This window comes from Myotis daubentonii, chromosome 2, assembly GCF_963259705.1.
Source record: "Myotis daubentonii chromosome 2, mMyoDau2.1, whole genome shotgun sequence".
In the NCBI taxonomy this organism is placed as follows: domain Eukaryota; kingdom Metazoa; phylum Chordata; class Mammalia; order Chiroptera; family Vespertilionidae; genus Myotis; species Myotis daubentonii.
Genome location: NC_081841.1, coordinates 136634966 through 136653001, shown reverse-complemented (window position 1 = coordinate 136653001; position 18036 = coordinate 136634966). Strand labels below are relative to the sequence as shown.

General features: G+C 44.1%; 1 protein-coding gene across 5 annotated transcripts in view; it reads right to left on the bottom strand.

Annotated features, from left to right (window-relative positions):
- Positions 1-18036, bottom strand: part of ENOX1 (ecto-NOX disulfide-thiol exchanger 1) — a 611845-nt gene that overhangs the window by 86245 nt on the left and 507564 nt on the right. For all 5 annotated transcript variants that reach the window (XM_059684703.1, XM_059684702.1, XM_059684704.1 and 2 more), the window contains one exon: positions 10434-10618. In XM_059684703.1, the coding sequence (XP_059540686.1) occupies positions 10434-10618 (185 nt within the window). The remainder of the gene's footprint in view (positions 1-10433; positions 10619-18036) is intronic.

The following is an 18036-nucleotide window of genomic DNA, read 5'->3' as shown; positions in this document are numbered from 1 at the left end:
CTTCATCTGGGTCATTGAAATAAACATAGGGTCTGTTACTGCAGTTGTAGCTTGTGTTATTCCAGATTTTTTGTATGTTCATGATATTTATAGTCACACCTATTTTTGAACTTTTGAACTTTGTAAAACAAATGTTTTCCTACTTACACAGGAAAATCTAAAAGAAAGCCCCTTTCTCTACACGGCAATAATGTGATTCTCCTGCCCTGTCCAGCGATACTGAATTATTTTCTGCACTGATGTATGTTTCATATATTAACAATATTATGATAATGCTGTTATATGCTTCTTCCCCAGTGAGTAATCAACCAGATAATCATGGATATGCTATTCTCTTCCAACTGAACAATTCTGAGCTTCCTGAGGGAAGAGTCCTACTTAGAGGGCAGATCCTCATAATACATCCCACGGATTCCAAGCTAATCAATCTTTCATTTTTCACATTATGCATCTAGTTCATTTATCTAAATATTTTGCAAAAGATCTGAAAATTGATTTATCATTGTAAAAATGTTGAGTCTAATCTTTTGGACAATTTTTTTTCTCTTCTTATCCTTCCATATTTGTGTAATTTTCCTTAAAACAAACAAAAAACTCTAGAGGAAGAACTGCTCTTCCCCTGCCTTTCCCTGACCTCTGCATGTACTCACCCCTCCTTCACTCTTTCTACTCTTCTCCTCTTTGCACACCCTGCTGCACTTAGGCTTGCCTGCCTTGGTACTGTCAGTTTTGTTTTGTTTTTTTATTCCCTGCCTTCTTTTCTTCTAGGTCAAAACATCAAAACAGAATGGAAAACAGTTAACCATGTCACTATTATTATTATTATTATTATTATTATTATACTAGAGACCCAGTGCATGAAATTCATGCACTGGGGGAGGGGCATGTCCCTCAGCCCAGCCTGCACCCTCTCCAATCTGGGACCCCTCGGGGGATGTCCGACTGCATCCGGGGTAGTCGGACATCCGTCTCACAATTCAGGGCTGCTGGCTCCCAACCACTCACCTGCCTGCTTGCCCCTAACTGCTTCTGCCTGGCAGCCTGATCACACCCTAACCACTCCCCTGCCAGCCTGATCGACACCTAACTGCTCCCCTTCTGGCCCGGTCGCCCCCAACTGCCCTCCCCTGCCAGCCCAGTTGCCCCTAACTGCCCTCCCCTGTAGGCCTGGTCCCCCCCAAATGACCCCCCCCCGACGGCCTGGTAGCCCCAACTGCCCTCCCCTGCAGGCCTGGCTGCTCCCAACTGCCCTCCCCTGCCCTCTCCTCCTCTTGTGGTGTCCATCTTGTGGCCACATGGGGGCAACCATCTTGTGACCACACAGGGCAGCCATCTTGTGAGGGTGTGATGGTCAATTTGCATATTACCTCTTTATTATATAGGATATTGCAGCCTCTTCATGTCACCTTTCCTGGACTGTCTTCCTTTCCTCCTCCCTCAAACTCGTCTAATCTGTGTGTCTGCCTCCTCATCCCCAGGCAGCTATCTTTAGTCCCCATGTTCCTTTCTCTTAGACATTTGGAAAGCATGCTTACCATTCCTCCTCTCCCTGTCTGCTTCTGGACAGCCAGAATAACCTGTAATACACCTCCCCTGCCCTCCCTGGCCCACATGGCAACCAAGAATTCATTCCAGGGCTGCATTACAGCTAAAAGCCCCTAGAAGGGCTTTTGTTTAGAACATCAGACATATCCCATGGGTGTTTGCATTTTGTTTCCTTCCTCCAGAGACTCTATTAAAATGCCTGTCAATGAATAAACTTTAGGCAGCAAAGGGAATGGGAAGGGAGTTCTAGGGAGTTCCTAGTGTAGGGCAGTTCTGGCTTTTGTGCCAATCAGTCCTCATTCACGGGAGAGAGACCACGTGGAACACGTGGAGAGACAGACACCTGGGCTCAGCAGGGAGCCAGCCACGCCTTTCATTCCCCAATACAAACAGACGACCAGGTCCCCTCCCATGAGAGAAAACCTGTGGCATGAGAGAGACAGACTGAGATATAAAAACCAAACAGCCAATCCTGGAATACACAGAAATGATTCAGGAACAAAGAGAATTTTTTAAAATTCTGCTTAGTATTCTCAAAAAGATTTGAGAAGATAATGAAACCAAAACATAAAGATAATATTACATGAAGAGACAATAGTCAAAGAACAAAAATAATATTTGCAAATAAAATGTGATTATCAAATAGAAACTTAAATAGAAAGGATAAAAGATAAAGTTTAAACAGATAATATGAGAGAAAGAAAAATGGGCACAGAGCATCAGCCTAGTAGTTCATTTTCTGACCAGCGAACATTTCAGGAAGGAAACAGAAAACAAAAGTGTAAAATTATCAAGAAAACAGAGAGATGCCTATTGCAAACTCTGATCACTTTGGTCTGGTTCTTTGCTCGCAGCACTTCACCTAATGTAGCACCACCTTTTTATTTCCACTGGGAGCAGAGGGGCTGGGCTTTCGAGGATTTTCACAATTTTTAAGGGACAAGCTGTGTTTTTTTTTTTTCCAGAAATTAAAATAAATCTCTAAAATTTTCTTGGATATGCTCATTTTTACCTGTCCCCAAATTTTCTAATATCAGAAACACCACCACCCTGCCACAGCCACCTTCTCCACGGGCACCTTAACCGCTATAGCCATTACTGTCACCTCAGTCACCATGGTCAGAGAGTCACGTTCATCAGCACAGTCCCCTTCATCACCCTCAGTCCTGCTGCCATAGTAATTATCCTGATTTTGACATGGACAAATCAGACTTCCTCACGTATGAATTTCAGAGAGCAATTGACTGCAAACTATGTACTATTTCTAAATACTTACTAAGCAACAGAATAGCATAATGGAGATTTTAGAAGAGACGCTTAATGTAAGTGGTCAGATGCACTCACTGATGTTCTCATTTCAACACACGTTCATTTATTTATTAATTATATCTCAAAGACCATCTCTTGCCCAATTTGGCAAAACTAGCCAGGGTTACTTTATACTTTAGTTTCTAAAATGGTGTTGATCATAATAATCTTCTTTCCCCGTTTTTTCTGATCTTCCCTTGTTGAAAGTTATCCAGAGAGCTGACTTGCCTGGTCTTCATTCGTGTCAAGCTTCTGCTCTATGTGAGTCAATGGTTTACTGGCCTAAGACAGCTAGTCTTTAGGCAGCATCTGTTAATACTATGTAAAAGCACCAACGTAAAGTATTCATGGGAAAGTCTTCTGACATACTCATCATTAGTCACACATAGTTTTATGATCAGCAGCTTATAATTGTATCCTGTTATTTTATGAATATTTATCAGTCCTTTCAATATGATTTATACATGGCTTCAAAAAGAATTCTGATATTTTTAAGTCTGTTATTTAAAAATATGACATATTGGCCTATCCTCAAGAATAAAAATACAAATATTGTTTAAATTTAGGTGTGGTTAAAACCATAATGAGATACCACTGTATACTTACTGTAGTGGCAAAAAAAAAAAAAAAGACAAACCAAAACAAGCTAACCATATCAAATGCTGACTGATGGGGACACAGAACATCTAGAATCCTCATATAGTCCCATGGGAATGCATAATGGTCCAAGACATTTTGCAAAACATTTAATCAGTTTCTTAAAAAGTTAAACACCCTTACCATATGACCCAGCAATCTTACTCCTGGGTATTTACCCAAGTGAAATGAAAAATATGACCAAACAAAAAGTTTGCAAGTGAATGTTTACAGCAGATTTATTCATATTTGTTCCAAACAGGAAATCACCCAAATGTCCTTTAACTAATGACTAGGTAAACAAATTATGGTTCTTCCTTACGATGGAAAACTATTCAGTGTAAAACAGAATGAACTGATACAGTAACATGGATGGATCTCAACTTCATTATGCTAAGTGAAAGACGCTAGGCTCAAAATATTGCATACTGTATGATTCCACTTACATGACATTCTGTAAAAGGGAAAACTACAAGGATAGAAAACAAATCAGTGGTTGCTGGGAGTGAGGGTAACTAAAAAGGAGCATAAGAACACTTTTTGGTGATGATGGAACTGTTTTATACATTGACTGGGGTAGTGGTGGTTACATAAGTGTATGAGTGTATGAATTTGTCAACATTGATAGAACTGTACCCCTAAAAAGAGTATTTTATTGTATGTATATTTTACCTCAATAAACCAAAGAAAACAATTCAGTGTGGAAATCTGAAGATAAATAAGCATTTAAAATATGCATTATTGCCCTAGCTGGTTTGGCTCAGTGGACAGAGCGTTGGCCTGTGGACTGAAGGGTCCTGGGTTCAATTCTGGTCAAGGGCACATGCCCAGGTTGCTGGCTTGGTCCCCAGTACTGGGCATGCAGGAGGCAGCCAATCAATGATTCTCTCTCATCATTGATGTTTCTATCTCTCTCTCCCTCTCTCTTCCTCTCTGAAACCAATAAAAATCTTTAAAAAAATAAAATATGCATTATTTTTCAATATATACCTAAAAAATAAGAATGAAAGCCAACAACCTCACTATCTCTGTGGCAAAAACAGGTTACCTTCATTGCTAGCTTAAGATCAGGAAAAGGCTACTGTGTTACCATGGTTGTAAGCTATTATTGAAACATCTAATAATATTAAATTATGACTCACATGTAATGTAGGGGTAGAGTGAGAAACAACCTGACAAAATCACCCAAGGACTTTTCATTTTTAGGGACCTTGCCCATAATGTTTTCTTCATGAAAGTAAGAGATATGCTGTGATGCTAGTGAACATATACTTAATGAATTAAAAGAAGAAAGGTTAGAAACTTTTTGGCTAAACTTGAAGTTAATTCTAAAACTTGTATGCTAGTTCTAAGGCTGTTGAGACTCTTTTTTTCCCCCCTTTTGTTTATAACAGAAAAAATTTCCCATACATGGATTGCTAAATCAATGACATATGGGAGGCCAACCCCTTCTCTACCTGTTGACATGCCCGTGACATCATGATTTCCTAGTTTAAAAAGTAGACAGCAGACAGAATGAGAGTAGGTTTTAGAGTGAGGAGAGTTATTTGCTGTGGGTCTCAATTTAGCAAGTTGTGATAATTTATTCAAAGTGATGTGAAGGTAGAGATATAAATCTTAACAAGCGTATACGGTATATTTTAAAACGATATTAAAGACGGGTTGCCACAGAGATTGCAATGCATCTACCTAACAACCAGTAAAAATTAAACTCACATTTACTGCCACTGGGTTAGTGCTTCCCCTGTGCTAAGGAGGCGCTCCACAGTCAATCCCCCAGGATGTCAGCTCTCACCACTGTCTGCCTTGCTGTTTATGACCCAAGAATCCCAAATGAACCAGAACTCCTGACAGGCACCATGCTCGTTCGTGCTTCTGTGTCTTCGTCCATTCATTCCTCCATTCCAAATATATTCTGACTATCTGTAACCCACCCCAATATTCGTTTGATGTTGTTTCTGTAAATGCTGACTCTGACTAATATGTAGCTTATAGATAAACAGCATATTTGTATAAGTATCCTAGGAACTAACTTCAGAAGATACAGACTCCAACCTTCAGGCATCCTAGTTCTAGGAGAATTGCTGATCTTCAACCATAAAACCAAGATGACATAAAACCAAGATAATGAAAATCAGGATAATGAAAACCAGGATGACCCACAGCAGACCCTCATGTGACCAGTTTCAAGGTCCTTATTGGAATGGACTCTGCTGGTCTGAGACCCTTTCAACCCTCTCCATTTAATCTCTGTTCTGCTTTCCTTCTTCCTCTGTATAAAAACCTCTGCCTGCACTGAGGTGTGAAGATGGCTTTTAGGACATGATTCACTCATCTTCCTGACGGCCAGCACCTGAACAAACCTTTTCCCTCTTTCACAAGCACCTGTCTCAGAAGTTTGGCTTTTGTGGCAGCAGGTAGCCAAACCTTGGTCTCGGTTACGTATGTATTATGTACTTGTTACTGATTGAACTGTATATTCCCCCACCAAAATTTATATGGTGAAGTTCTAGCCCCATGTACCTTAGAATGTAACCTTACTTGAAAAGAGTCATCGCAGATGCCATTAGTTACGCTGAGGTTAGAGTGAAATTTGCCCCTTAATCCTATACAAATTATGTCCTTATAAAAAGTGAAAATTTGGACACAGACACACATACCTGTGAAGAAGAAAAAGGCAAAAAACAAGGTGTTGTGTTTACAAGCCAAGGAAGCACAAGGATTCCCAGCAAACTACCAGGAGCCAGGGGAGAACCATGGGACAAATTCATCCCCACAGCCCTCAGAGGAACCAACCCTGCTGACATTTTGATCTTGTACTTCTAGCTTCCAGAACTGTGAGGTAGTGAATTTCTGTTGTTTAAACCAAACCAAAACAAAACCCCCCAAAACAAACAAAAGAACTATACGAAAATAATTTTCCTACTAAGGAGATTCTGCAAATGCATGAGAAGCTGCAGCAACCGAATTCCCCTGAAAGGGGCTGTGGTTGGGTGGTGGCTTCTAACACTGCTCCTGTGTGGACCAGGCCCTTGGCTGCCACACACACACACCTCCCCCGAACCTACTTTTTTTCTCCCTGACTGATGAGCACATCCTCATCTCCTCTGACTTTCTTAGATTTGAATCTTCAACCGCTTTAAAGGTTTTACCAACTTTTAAAGCAACTAGGATAATCTTTCCTGGAGGAAAAGAGGGCCGGTTGTGGGAGGTGTGGCAGAGTGGCTTGTGGTCTTTTGGGAAATTAGCAGACCCTTCTCTTGGCAAGGGAGCCAATACACACTCAGTGCTGGGGCATCTGGACAACGCTAGGAGACTCACACAGCAGCTGTCACACCGATTTCCAAGCACGGGGACCTGAGCAACAACTGTCAGGACATTTTCCTGGTGAACTCTTACCTCTGAGTCTCACTGATGTGCCTAACACACACTGTGAACATCAACCAGTCAGACTCAAAGCCAAGACTCAAAAATTGCTTTAAAATTGCAGTAAATGTTTAAGACATAGTTTCTGTGACTTGGTCATTAACATGTTTATATCTTAATCCTCATTTCTTTTTTTTTTTTTCTTTTTAATTAAATCTTTATTGTTCAGATTATTACATTTGTTCCTTTTTTTTCCCCCCATAACTCCCCTCCTCCCAGTTCCTGCCCCACCCTCCGCCCTCACTCCCCACCCACTGTCCTCATCCATAGGTGCACGATTTTTGTCCAGTCTCTTCCCACATCTTCCACACCCCTTTCCCCCCCAAGAATAGTCAGTCCATTCCCTTTCTATGTCCCTGATTCTATTATAATCACCAGTTCATTCTGTTCATCAGATTATTTATTCACTTGATTCTTAGATTCACTTGTTGATAGATGCATATTTGTTGTTCATAATTTGTATCTTTACCTTTTTCTTTCTCTTCCTCTTCTTAAAGGATACCTTTCAGCATTTCATATAATCCTGGTTTGGTGGTGATGAACTCCTTTAGCTTTTCCTTATCTGTGAAGCTCTTTATCTGACTTTCAATTCTGAATGATAGCTTTGCTGGATAAAGTAATCTTGGTTGTAGGTTCTTGGTATTCATCACTTTGAATATTTCTTGCCACTCCCTTCTGGCCTGCAAAGTTTCTGTTGAGAAATCAGCTGACAGTCGTATGGGTATTCCCTTGTAGGTAACTGAGTTTCTTTCTCTTGCTGCTTTTAAGATTCTCTCTTTATCTTTTGCTCTTGGCATTTTAATTATGATGTGTCTTGGTGTGGTCCTCTTTGGATTCCTTTTGTTTGGGGTTCTCCGCGCTTCTTGGACCTGTAAGTCCATTTCTTTCACCAGGTGGGGGAAGTTTTCTGTCATTATTTCTTCAAATAGGTTTTCAATATCTTGCTCTCTCTCATCTTCTGGCACCCCTATAATTCTGATGTTGGTACGCTTGAAGCTGTCCCAGAGGCTCCTTACACTATCCTCGCATTTTTGGATTCTTTTTTCATTTTGCTTTTCCGGTTGGATGTTTTTTGCTTCCTCGCATTTCAAATCATTGACTTGATTCTTGCGCTCCTCTGGTCTGCTGTCAGGCGTCTGTATAATATTCGTTATTTCAGTCCGTGTGTGCTTAATTTCTAGTTGGTTCCCCAATATAAGATCGAGGGTCTTATTAGTTTTCGTGTAGATCTCATAAAGTTTATCGGCAGCTTCTAAACAGTTCTTGAGAGACCTTAAAAGTGTGGTTCTGAACTCTATTTCTTCCATTGACAATTTTGTCCTGTTTCTTTGTCTCTGCATTTTGTTATGCTTCCTTGGTGCACCCCCTAGTGGTCTTTGTTCGCAGTCTTATAGATAAATCTTGATTGTTGTAGCTAATTCCAGGGAGGGTTTGACCTCTAGGCCAAGTGGCTATGAGAATCAGCTGTGTCAGCAGTGAGAGAACTTCTGTCCTCTAGGGAGGTGCTAATCTAGCCTTTGCCTGAGGCTATCCGGCAAATGCCTCTGTGCAGGGCTTGGGCGGGGCGGGTCGCACAGGATCAACAGGGTGGGCCGGAGAGAGCAGTTATGGCGGCTCTCAGTCCTGTCCCCAGGGGCTCTGCCTCTCTGAGTCCCAGCACCCGCTGCAAAGCTGGGAGAGAAAGCTGCACTCGCTCTGACCGAAGCCAGACAGTCCCGCTTCTCCTGTTTGAGTCTGGGTCCCTAAAGACTCGCCCGGATCTGGAGCTCAGAGTCTGCGACTCCCTCCCGATTGAAAACAACAACCGCGCCCTCCGCCGCCAGCCCGCTCCACGCACTCCGCACCTCAGAATTTGACTTCAGTACTGCGCCTCCTCTGAGTGTCCGTGAGCGTTTCTCTTTCCTCCTAGTTGTAGGACTTCCACTCAGCCAGCGTTCCTGTGGTTCTGGGTGATGTCCCTTCCGTTTTTTGGTTTCACTTTTGAAGTAGTTGTTCAAAGCAGCAAACTCCGGCGTTAACCTATGCCGCCATCTTGGTTCTCCTGCAATCCTCATTTCTTTTCATGTCCATTTTCCTCAATTATTTTTTTCCTGCTTGGTGAATGTTTCTGTAGCAGCTACCTCTAATCATTAAGATAGTTTTGTAGGCAAATCATGCTCCAGATCTTAAACAGCAGTCAATATGGATGGAGGGATTTAAAAAATATCATTGATCATATATACACTAGAGGCCTGGTACATGACATTCGTGCACTGGGGGGGCGGTCCCTCAGCCCAGTCTATGCCCTCTTGCAGTCCAGGACCTGTCAGGGGGTGTCCGCTGTTGCAGAGGTGGGAGAGGCTCCTGCCATTGCTGCTGTGCTCGCCAGCCGTGAGCCCAGCTTCTGGCTGAGTGGTGCTCCCTAGTGGGAGTGCACTGACCACTAGGGGGCAGCTCCTGTGTTGAGCGTCTGCCCCCTGGTGGTCAGTGCACGTCATAGCGACCGGTCATTCCGTCGTTCAGTCGATTTACATATTAGCCTTTTATTATATGGGATTTAATTTTCCATTATCCTACTTAAATTTCCCATTGTTTAAATAAAAACGATCTCTTTTTCTTTCTTTTTGCCAGGAAAGAGTGGTTAGTTTACATATTCAGAGGAGTAAAAAAAAAAAATACCTATGTATGATGATAATTTGTACTATATTATTCTATGATAACTCAAAGGTCCAAACACCCTACGTGTATCAGATATCAATTGATGTTTTCAGGTATAAATCCAGCTGTGAATCTTTGATTTGGTTCCCCCACTGCCAGGGCTCAGCTTTCCCCTCTCTTCAATCCCTCATTTCTCACAGTCTGTGTTCCATTCCCTTCTTCAGAAGCCCACAGCATCTGCCTCCTTCTGGTAATTGCTGGAAATACACATTTAACTTGAGTGTGCAAGGTATCTGGAATTCATTAACAAAAGCACACAGATTGACTTATTTGTGAGTTGCCAGTTCCCCCAAATTCTAGTGCTTCATCCATCCCATCAACAACATGTCTTAACTATATACCTAGGGTGCTCGTGGAACCTGACTAGATCCCAGGTATAATCCAGAAGAAGTGGGAACAATGTAGCTTATGTTTCCATTGATCTTGAAAATAAACAAACTCCCCATGCTTCTGTAAATCAGCATGCTTTTGATTTAAACGTTCTGAGATTACAAAGCACCTGTGTCACAATCAGGATTTTTGCCTGTTTGCTGCACAGCTCAATTTCATTTGCAATCCTTTCCATCACCTAGACTTTCTTCCTGTGTTTCCTACCTGGGGGGTGCCTTTCTCAACGTAATTTCTTTATCTGGGGTTTTCTCCAGGTTCTACCCTCCCACACACAGTCATCACACTTTCCTGTCCTAGCAACTTAGCTTTTCAGTTGTCATTTCTTCTTCTTCACCTGCCCTGCAAATGGCTCTCATTTCACGTCCAAAGACTACACACATCCCTTTCCTGAAAAGCAAGACAAAAGAACCACAACACGCCTGGGCCGGTACCTGCTGCATGCCTTGCATGGTCTGCTGCAGGAACTGGAGCTGCTGGTCCTTGGTGAGGTTGTCTTCTGTTCGGAAAAGCTGTTCTTTTTCTTGCTTCAGCAGCTCCACCTCATTCCTGTAGGCATCCAGCTGCCAGCGGAGGCTGTCATTCTCCTCTTTCAGGGCGTAGGCCTGAGCCGCCAGGGCTGGGGGGCAAACAATGAGTTCAGGTGAGTCACCTTCCTGCTTAGACTGACAGGGCCTTCTGTGGGAAAGGGACTCTCGCCCAAATTATGAACAGGTGGTACCAGCTCAGAGTAAAACCAAACGCCTTGTTCCAGGGCTCCCTGCCGTGGGTGAGCATCATTTCTTTTGCAATTTTCATCTATTATATTTGTCTTGTCTTACATATGAATGTTTACTGTGGGCATAGATTTAATTTCTTCCAACGTTCTGTCTCATGACCTCTCCCCATATCCTCGGCACCCTCTCGAAATTTAGGATGTGCCTCCCAGGCAACAGCCCCACCAACACGCTGCGTCCTCTCCCCTCTGCCCCGCTGCCCAGCTCCTTGGTGGCTGCTCAGGGTGAGGCGGCAGCAGCAGCCCTGGGGAGGGCGGATTGATATGCGCACCGTCAGCCTCCTCTGCTGCTGGGGCAAATTGTTCTAACTCCTATCAGAATGGTAACCTCGTTCCATCGGTTTTACCAACAGTTTAAACCAGTTTTTCTCCACAAGGCCGAGTGGGTACGTGCATACTCCTCCCTGAACCCTAAAGTTCTCTGTGTGTAGATCCAGGCCTCAGTCACATCTCCATCTACCGAGAAACTGAGACAGTCCACTCAGGCTCGTGCACATCAAGCCTTCGGAAACAACGGAGACTGAATAAAAGCGGAGAATGAATGAAGAGAAAATTAAGCATGGGGAACCCTCCCCCACATTGCAGCGAATTGCTTCGTGGTCTCTCCCATATGAATGTCATTGCTTGCTGAGCACTCACCATATATAATGGACACTGGGCCTCGAGCTTCCCATGGACTGACTCACTTTTACAACTATCCACCCCGAAGCCTATGATGCCGGTGCTGCTGTTATCCCACTTTTTGCAGATGAGAAAAATGAGGCACGGAAGAGTCAGAGAACTTGTCCAGTCCCTCAAAGCGAGCAGCACAGCGTTCACGCCCAGGCTGCTGGCTCCGTCTTCGCTTTGAGTCATTGGGCTGCTGTGCCGTCCAGATGTGTTCGGTTCTTATCAGATTGTTTGAAACCAGTCTTGGACTCTCCCCTTTCCCTCTCCCACCAGTTTTCCATACTCTTTTCTCCCTCCCACAGAAAATTCATTCTCTACTCTCGGAAGCAAGAGAAAAGTGGGAGAAAAATGTAACAGCCTGTTATCAGTAACTTCTTCCTAGAAGTAAGTTTTGGTTTGTGGGGGCATAGTGTGGACCTACTGCACATCTGGTTCTCAGTCCATGCTCACCACCACCACCACCCAAGCCCAATCAGAGAGCCAGGCCGGGGGCAGCCTCCCAGAGGCTCTACCTCAGTGGTTCTCAACCTTGGCTGCACGTTAGAATCACCTGGGCCTCATCCTCCGGAAATTCTGTTTCTTTGTTACTAATGTTGTGGCCCCACCCCATAACAAAGAAACAGAATTTCCGGAGGATGAGGCCCAGAAATCAGGATTTTAAAAAGATTCCCAGGGGATTCTAATGTGCAGCCAAGGTTGAGAACCACTGCTCTACCTGCACCTCACAGTTCAAGGATGACAGGTCTGTACCAAGCGCTGTGACACCCACTGCATTCTCTCCTCAAATATCAAACATCAATTTATGTCACAAATAGTCTTACAGTTGAGTGTTTTACGGTATTCTGCTTTTCAAAATGATAATCTATGTATAGTCAACACTGAATTACTAATCAAATAGAACATGCAATTAACCAGAAAATTCCCTAGCACCAGCCATTAGGGATCAATTAGTCAACAAGCATTTACTGCATACTTTCTCTGTGCCCAGACCTGTCTGGGCATCTTGGATCAGAAAAAGGAGACAAAATATATCTCAAGGAGCTTAAAATGTAATATAAAGTGACACATTTGAATGAAACTAACACATTCAAAGGAAGAGAGGGCAGTGTGCTGCCTGCCATAGAGTCAGCGCTCAATAAATGTTGGCTGAATGACTAAACAAGCAACTTAGTATCAAGGGATATAACAAGGGAGTGACCAATGGGAGTTCAGAGAAGAGAAGGAAACATGCAGGCTGGAATAATCAAAGTGGCTTAGAAGGATGCAAGCCAAGAACTGGGAAGGGCAGCTAGTCAGGAGCCAAAGCACAAGCAAAAGACCAGAGACGAGAGCAGAGGAGGGAGTATTTGGGGCAGGAAGCAGGGGAAGGCTGACCAAACAGGGAAGAGTCTGTGTGGAAGCAGAAAGGGGCAGGTGAACCGTGTCAGGTGATGAGAGAGGACGGAGGCTCAGGAGTCAGAATGCAGAGTTGGGCTCACTGGAGTGACCAGTTGAGAAGCACTGACGGTGCTCGGGCAGTGGGGGCACATGAGGAAACTGGTGATTTAGGATGATTGGTTTGGTGCTGGTTGTGGAATGAACTGGAAGCTGAAGGGAATGAATAGGGGAAATTTTATTTGGTGTATGTGTGGGAGTGAAACTAAGGATCAGCTGATTTTAGAGGTTTTATGGACTTAGAAAACTAGAAATGGGCCAGGGTATACGCAGGAACATGAGCTAGTATGTTTTGGCACCGTGCAGCCCAACTTCAGATCTTGTCCACACCCTGAGACACCAACTCCTGACAGTTCAGTTTCCCAATCCATAAGGAAATAGTTATGAGGCATCATTTGAAAGAGGGATGTTGTAATAGGGCAGAATTACAGAAAATGCAAATGATGAAGAAAGTGTTGGCACTACATAGGCATATTACTACATTTAGTAGCATTCAAAGACACTTAAGTCATTTCCTTAGGAAGCTCTATTTGGCCCTTTCTCAATTCAGACTGGCATTTTTATTATCATAACTGATAGCAGGTGTTTGTGAAGAAATCGATTAGTATGCAGGGATGAAAATTACATTTTCCAAATGAATTGCATAGTCTGCACGATATGCTGAAATCTGTGTAGCAAAATGCAAGCAGCTATAAAGCATGAGCCAGCAACATTATTTAAATATATTATCTGAACATAATACATATAGGAGAGTGCACTATCCATTATTTTAGGGGTTCTCTTATAAGCCTGTGAAGTGGCACTACTGACAGTTCTTATTCTTGGCTAAGCCAATGACCACTGTGCCTGCCAAGTAGGATAAAATGTTGTTCGCATTTCTGGAATAGGAATGTGATATCATTGTCTATATAAAAACCCCAACACCTGTTCCTCTATCCAACCCCCTATTCCCACCCCCAAATCAATACCATAGCCAATCGCATCAATGTTTTTATAATTGGGCATATAACTGATTCACATTCTTGATTAAATGATTTCAAGCAAGATATTTTTAAAAAAATATGGTTACTCATGTGACAGCAAAATGGTTATCTTCTAAAGGGTGAGAAATTGTATATTGACTCCACTTAACTCCAGGCCACATGTTTGTAAACATTATTCAGCATCATGTTGCAGCCAACATTGACTCCACCCGGGAGGAAGCTAGATTATGTTTCTTGGACCAGAGCTCTAAAAGAAACAAAATCCTAATAATTTTTAACTAACATAATTTCTCAGTGTATTAAGAATTCCAAAACTCAAAAGGTCCACTCATTTCTCTTTAGTTCTTTCTGGGACACTGTATTAAATTAAATGGTTTTGAAAAATGTGTAATGAAGCTTCCATGATAAAATTTACCCTTGAGAGACTGCACAATAAATCCACTATTCAAATAAGCTTGAGGATTAAAAATAAACTACGGTATGCATCTTTTTGTAAGAATCCCCAAGGAGTGCACTGTGTTCCAATAAATGGAATATTTAGCTAACAGCTACCACATGTGGATGACTGATTTTCAATTTTAAAAAAGCATACAATAAGACACTTTAAATGTAAACTCTTCTGAACATAATGAAATCTTCCTTTGGCGATTTTAAAGGCACTGCTGAATGTAGTGATGCCTCTGGATTATCATCAGTTCATTCACCATCTACCTCTCATCGAGAGGCCGGGTGCGAGGAGCTGCGGCAGACACCAGGGTAAGGCCAGGGCAGCCATAGCTGTAGACTCATCCGGGACTTTAGAAAAACTGCTACTGAAATCTCTTGATTGAATCAAAACTGAAATAATAACATTGAAAAAGCTTTGCTAAACAAGATTAAGTTACACTTTAAAAATTAGCACCGGATTACTAAAATTACCAAAGTGATACTAGTATGAAAATTGATCCAAAGATTAAATTACACTGCTGAATAAGGGGTTTTAAAGGTATTACGTCACCTCACTGTACTCTTTCCTAGATGCCACATAAACCATTATCCTTTATAGTAATTATGGTCAAAGTGACCTCCTCCTCTGTCTCTTGTATTACTTATGTGTGTTTCCATGGAAACAGATAAGGCATGCATAACTTCTCTAAGTAAATAATCTGATGAAAGCTTTGAAACCTCTCTCTTACCGGCCTGAGCCAGCCTCAGAAAAATAATTAGCACTAAATGAAAAATGTAAGTTATTTTGGGTTATGTCCCAGTAAGCTAATAGTAGGTTAATATCCTTTTCATGCTCAGGCAAGAGGTAACTAACTAATAAAACACTTTAACAAATTGTTTCTAACAATATCGGGATTTCTCAAGAACAGTTTGTCTTTGTGTCTTTGGGGAACTCTGTGTTTAACATCTTCCCTCCGCTTTGCCAGATGTCCTTCTGGAACGTGGGTGGAATGCCCAGGGACATAGCTAAACTGTGCTTCTTTCCCATGTGCCAGGAAAGTCCTTTCCAAGGATTTCATCCGTTGCTGCCCAGGTAGGGGCTGTGCTGGTAGGTCCAGACCCTGGATGACTGGATGGCTCTGAGGCCTCAAAGGCATCCCCAGGGTATCTGCTCGCCTTCCAGCCTGGGTGGCCTGGTGACTTAGAGACACTCCAGGCTGCAGGCCTCCCTGCAGGGCACGGGGTCCCCGGGTGGTCTTCTGTGGCAGAGATGGCACTGTTTCCTCTGCTCGGGGCAGTGCTGCCCCTGAGAGGTGAGTGCCTCAGGGGTCACCGTGTGACTACTTTTCACCAGTGGAGCCTGAGGGGCGTGACCTTTGCCTTCTGTTCAATCCCTCGTTCTCTCCCCGTTGCTGGCATGCACCCGGGTCTCTGAATCACCACCCAGAGGACAGGTGCCCACAGGCCAAGACTATCTGCTTTGGAGTCTTCTGTGCCCATGAAATAAACATACGTTTTTTTAAGCCACTGAAGATTTGGGACTTACTTATAAAAAGTGGTGTTATTCTAACCCAATGTTCCTAGTTATTGGCACATCAGACTCCCCTGGTGGGCCTGCTGAAGCACATATTTCTGGGTCGTACAATACGGTTTGTCCGGGATGAAGCCTGAGAATCCGCATTCCTCCAAGCCACAGGGGGTGCTGCCGCTGGTGGTGCCCAGAGGACACTTCGAGAACCGCTGCTCACTCTGTCACCTGGGTCCTGGACTGCGGTTCTGGGGGCTTACTTGGACAAACACTTCTGAAGGTATTAAGTGCTTGGCTTGTCCTTCTGGTTTCATACCTTGACTTTTATTTGTATGGACCCCCGCTCCAAGCTCTGCACCCTGAAGATGGTCCTATGTCAGCCCTGTCCCAGTGCCCTGAGCACCTGGTAGGGAGTGAGGAGGAGATTCGGGCAAAAAGCCACTACTCTGTTTTCCTTCCCCATTTTCCCCAAATAACAGCAGCGATAGCAGCAGCAGTAATAGTAACAGTGGCAGGAAGAGCTAATATTTTCATGTGCCAGGTAATGTGATATGTTTGCACCCTCACAGAAACATAATGCAGGAAATACTAGGTTAGCATTTCCATTTCCAGCTGAGGAGACCGAGTTTGCGGACACGAGTTGCACAGGCTGATACTGGGTGGAGGGTTTGCACTCAGCAGGTGTGACTCCGCAGCCTAAACTCTGAAGCTCTGCATCAGGGCCTCAGGGCAGGTGGACGTAGCGGCTCCGGAGGGAAGGGAGCCAGGGCCCTTCTGCGAGGCTAACCTGCTCCTGCAGAGGGACACGCCCTCCTGCCTCTGTCCGGGGAAGTGTTCTGTTGGAGGGAGGTTCTGCTATGAAAGCAGAGGATGGCCCCCCTTTAAGACAAACACACACGTTTACTGCAGGAGAAATTCGGAAATGGCCCCGCCCGCCTGGCTGTCTGAGGCTGATCGGAACCACTGAGGGGTCCCTTCTTCTGCCCCGCGGTCTCTCTCCTCTGACGGGGCCACACTGATAGCCAGTAACTGCTCAGCTCCGGAGCCTCAGCAGTTCCTACGTTCCATGTGGAGAGCTGTGTCCCAGGACTCACGCTGCTCTCAGAACTCCGGAGGCACCGCCGCTAGAGTGCCTACCCCACGGCCTCCTCCCCTACGTTCTGCTTTGTGTGTCCTGCGCCTTCAGTTGCAGTGGTTCTCAACCTTCCTGATGCCGTGACCCTTTAATACAGTTCCTCATGTTGTGGTGACCCCCAATTTCATTCTTACAGATTGAACATAATTATAGCATAGTGATTAATCACAGAAACAATATGTAATTATATGTGTGTTTTCCAATGGTCTTAGGCGACCTCTGTGAAAGGGTCGCGACCCACAGGTTGAGAACCGCTGATTAGAGTAAAGGTGGCAGAAACCCCTCTGCCCACACAGGTCTGCCCCCAGGGTCTGAAGGGGCCCGAGGAAGGTGCAGCCCCCCCCCCCCCTCAGATGATGACGTGAAGCACTGGCTCCTGAGGCTGTGGTCCCTCGGTCGCCCCTCGGTAGCTCTGTGCTCCCAGCACCCAGGCTCAGAGCTGGGAAGCATGGAGAGGTGCCTGCGCAGGGCCAGTCTCCTGCTAGATCGCCTCGTCTGGTATCCACGAACCACATCGATCTGTGTTGCAGTAACACCTGTATCACCACTGAAACAGCAATCTTCCTCAAATTGCCCACAGAAATTCCTTCTGCTACACTGTTGCAGGATGATTATTATTACAACTTAGCATTGACATAACATTTTATACTTGCGGTGTGTATTACAGTCTGCGCATTAGTTATTATTGGGGAGAGCTAAACAGAAGCACAGTGCAGTGTCTGCTTCCTTCCTTGCGTGAGACCAATGGAAGGAGGGTAATTTGGAGAGTGCAGGTAAAGCAGATCCTGCTATTATAATGGCTTAAATGTTAGTCTGAAGGCACAACCAACAGCAGGCGCCTTGGAGAAAAAAACCCTCTGCCCTCCCTCCACACAGCTCTCCCTAATGAAGTGGTCTGCACGGAGGCAGCGACTGGGTTGCTTCCGGGCTCCTGAACTATTGAGAATTCACATCACGCTTCATCACTTTCCCATTGACATTATCCTCCGGTACCTCCCAAATCTACCCCCACTGTCCTCAGAGGAAAAGAGGGGAAGGAAACAGGCTTCCAACAGCAGGGTGCCTCTGCCCTTTAGAAGGTCACTGC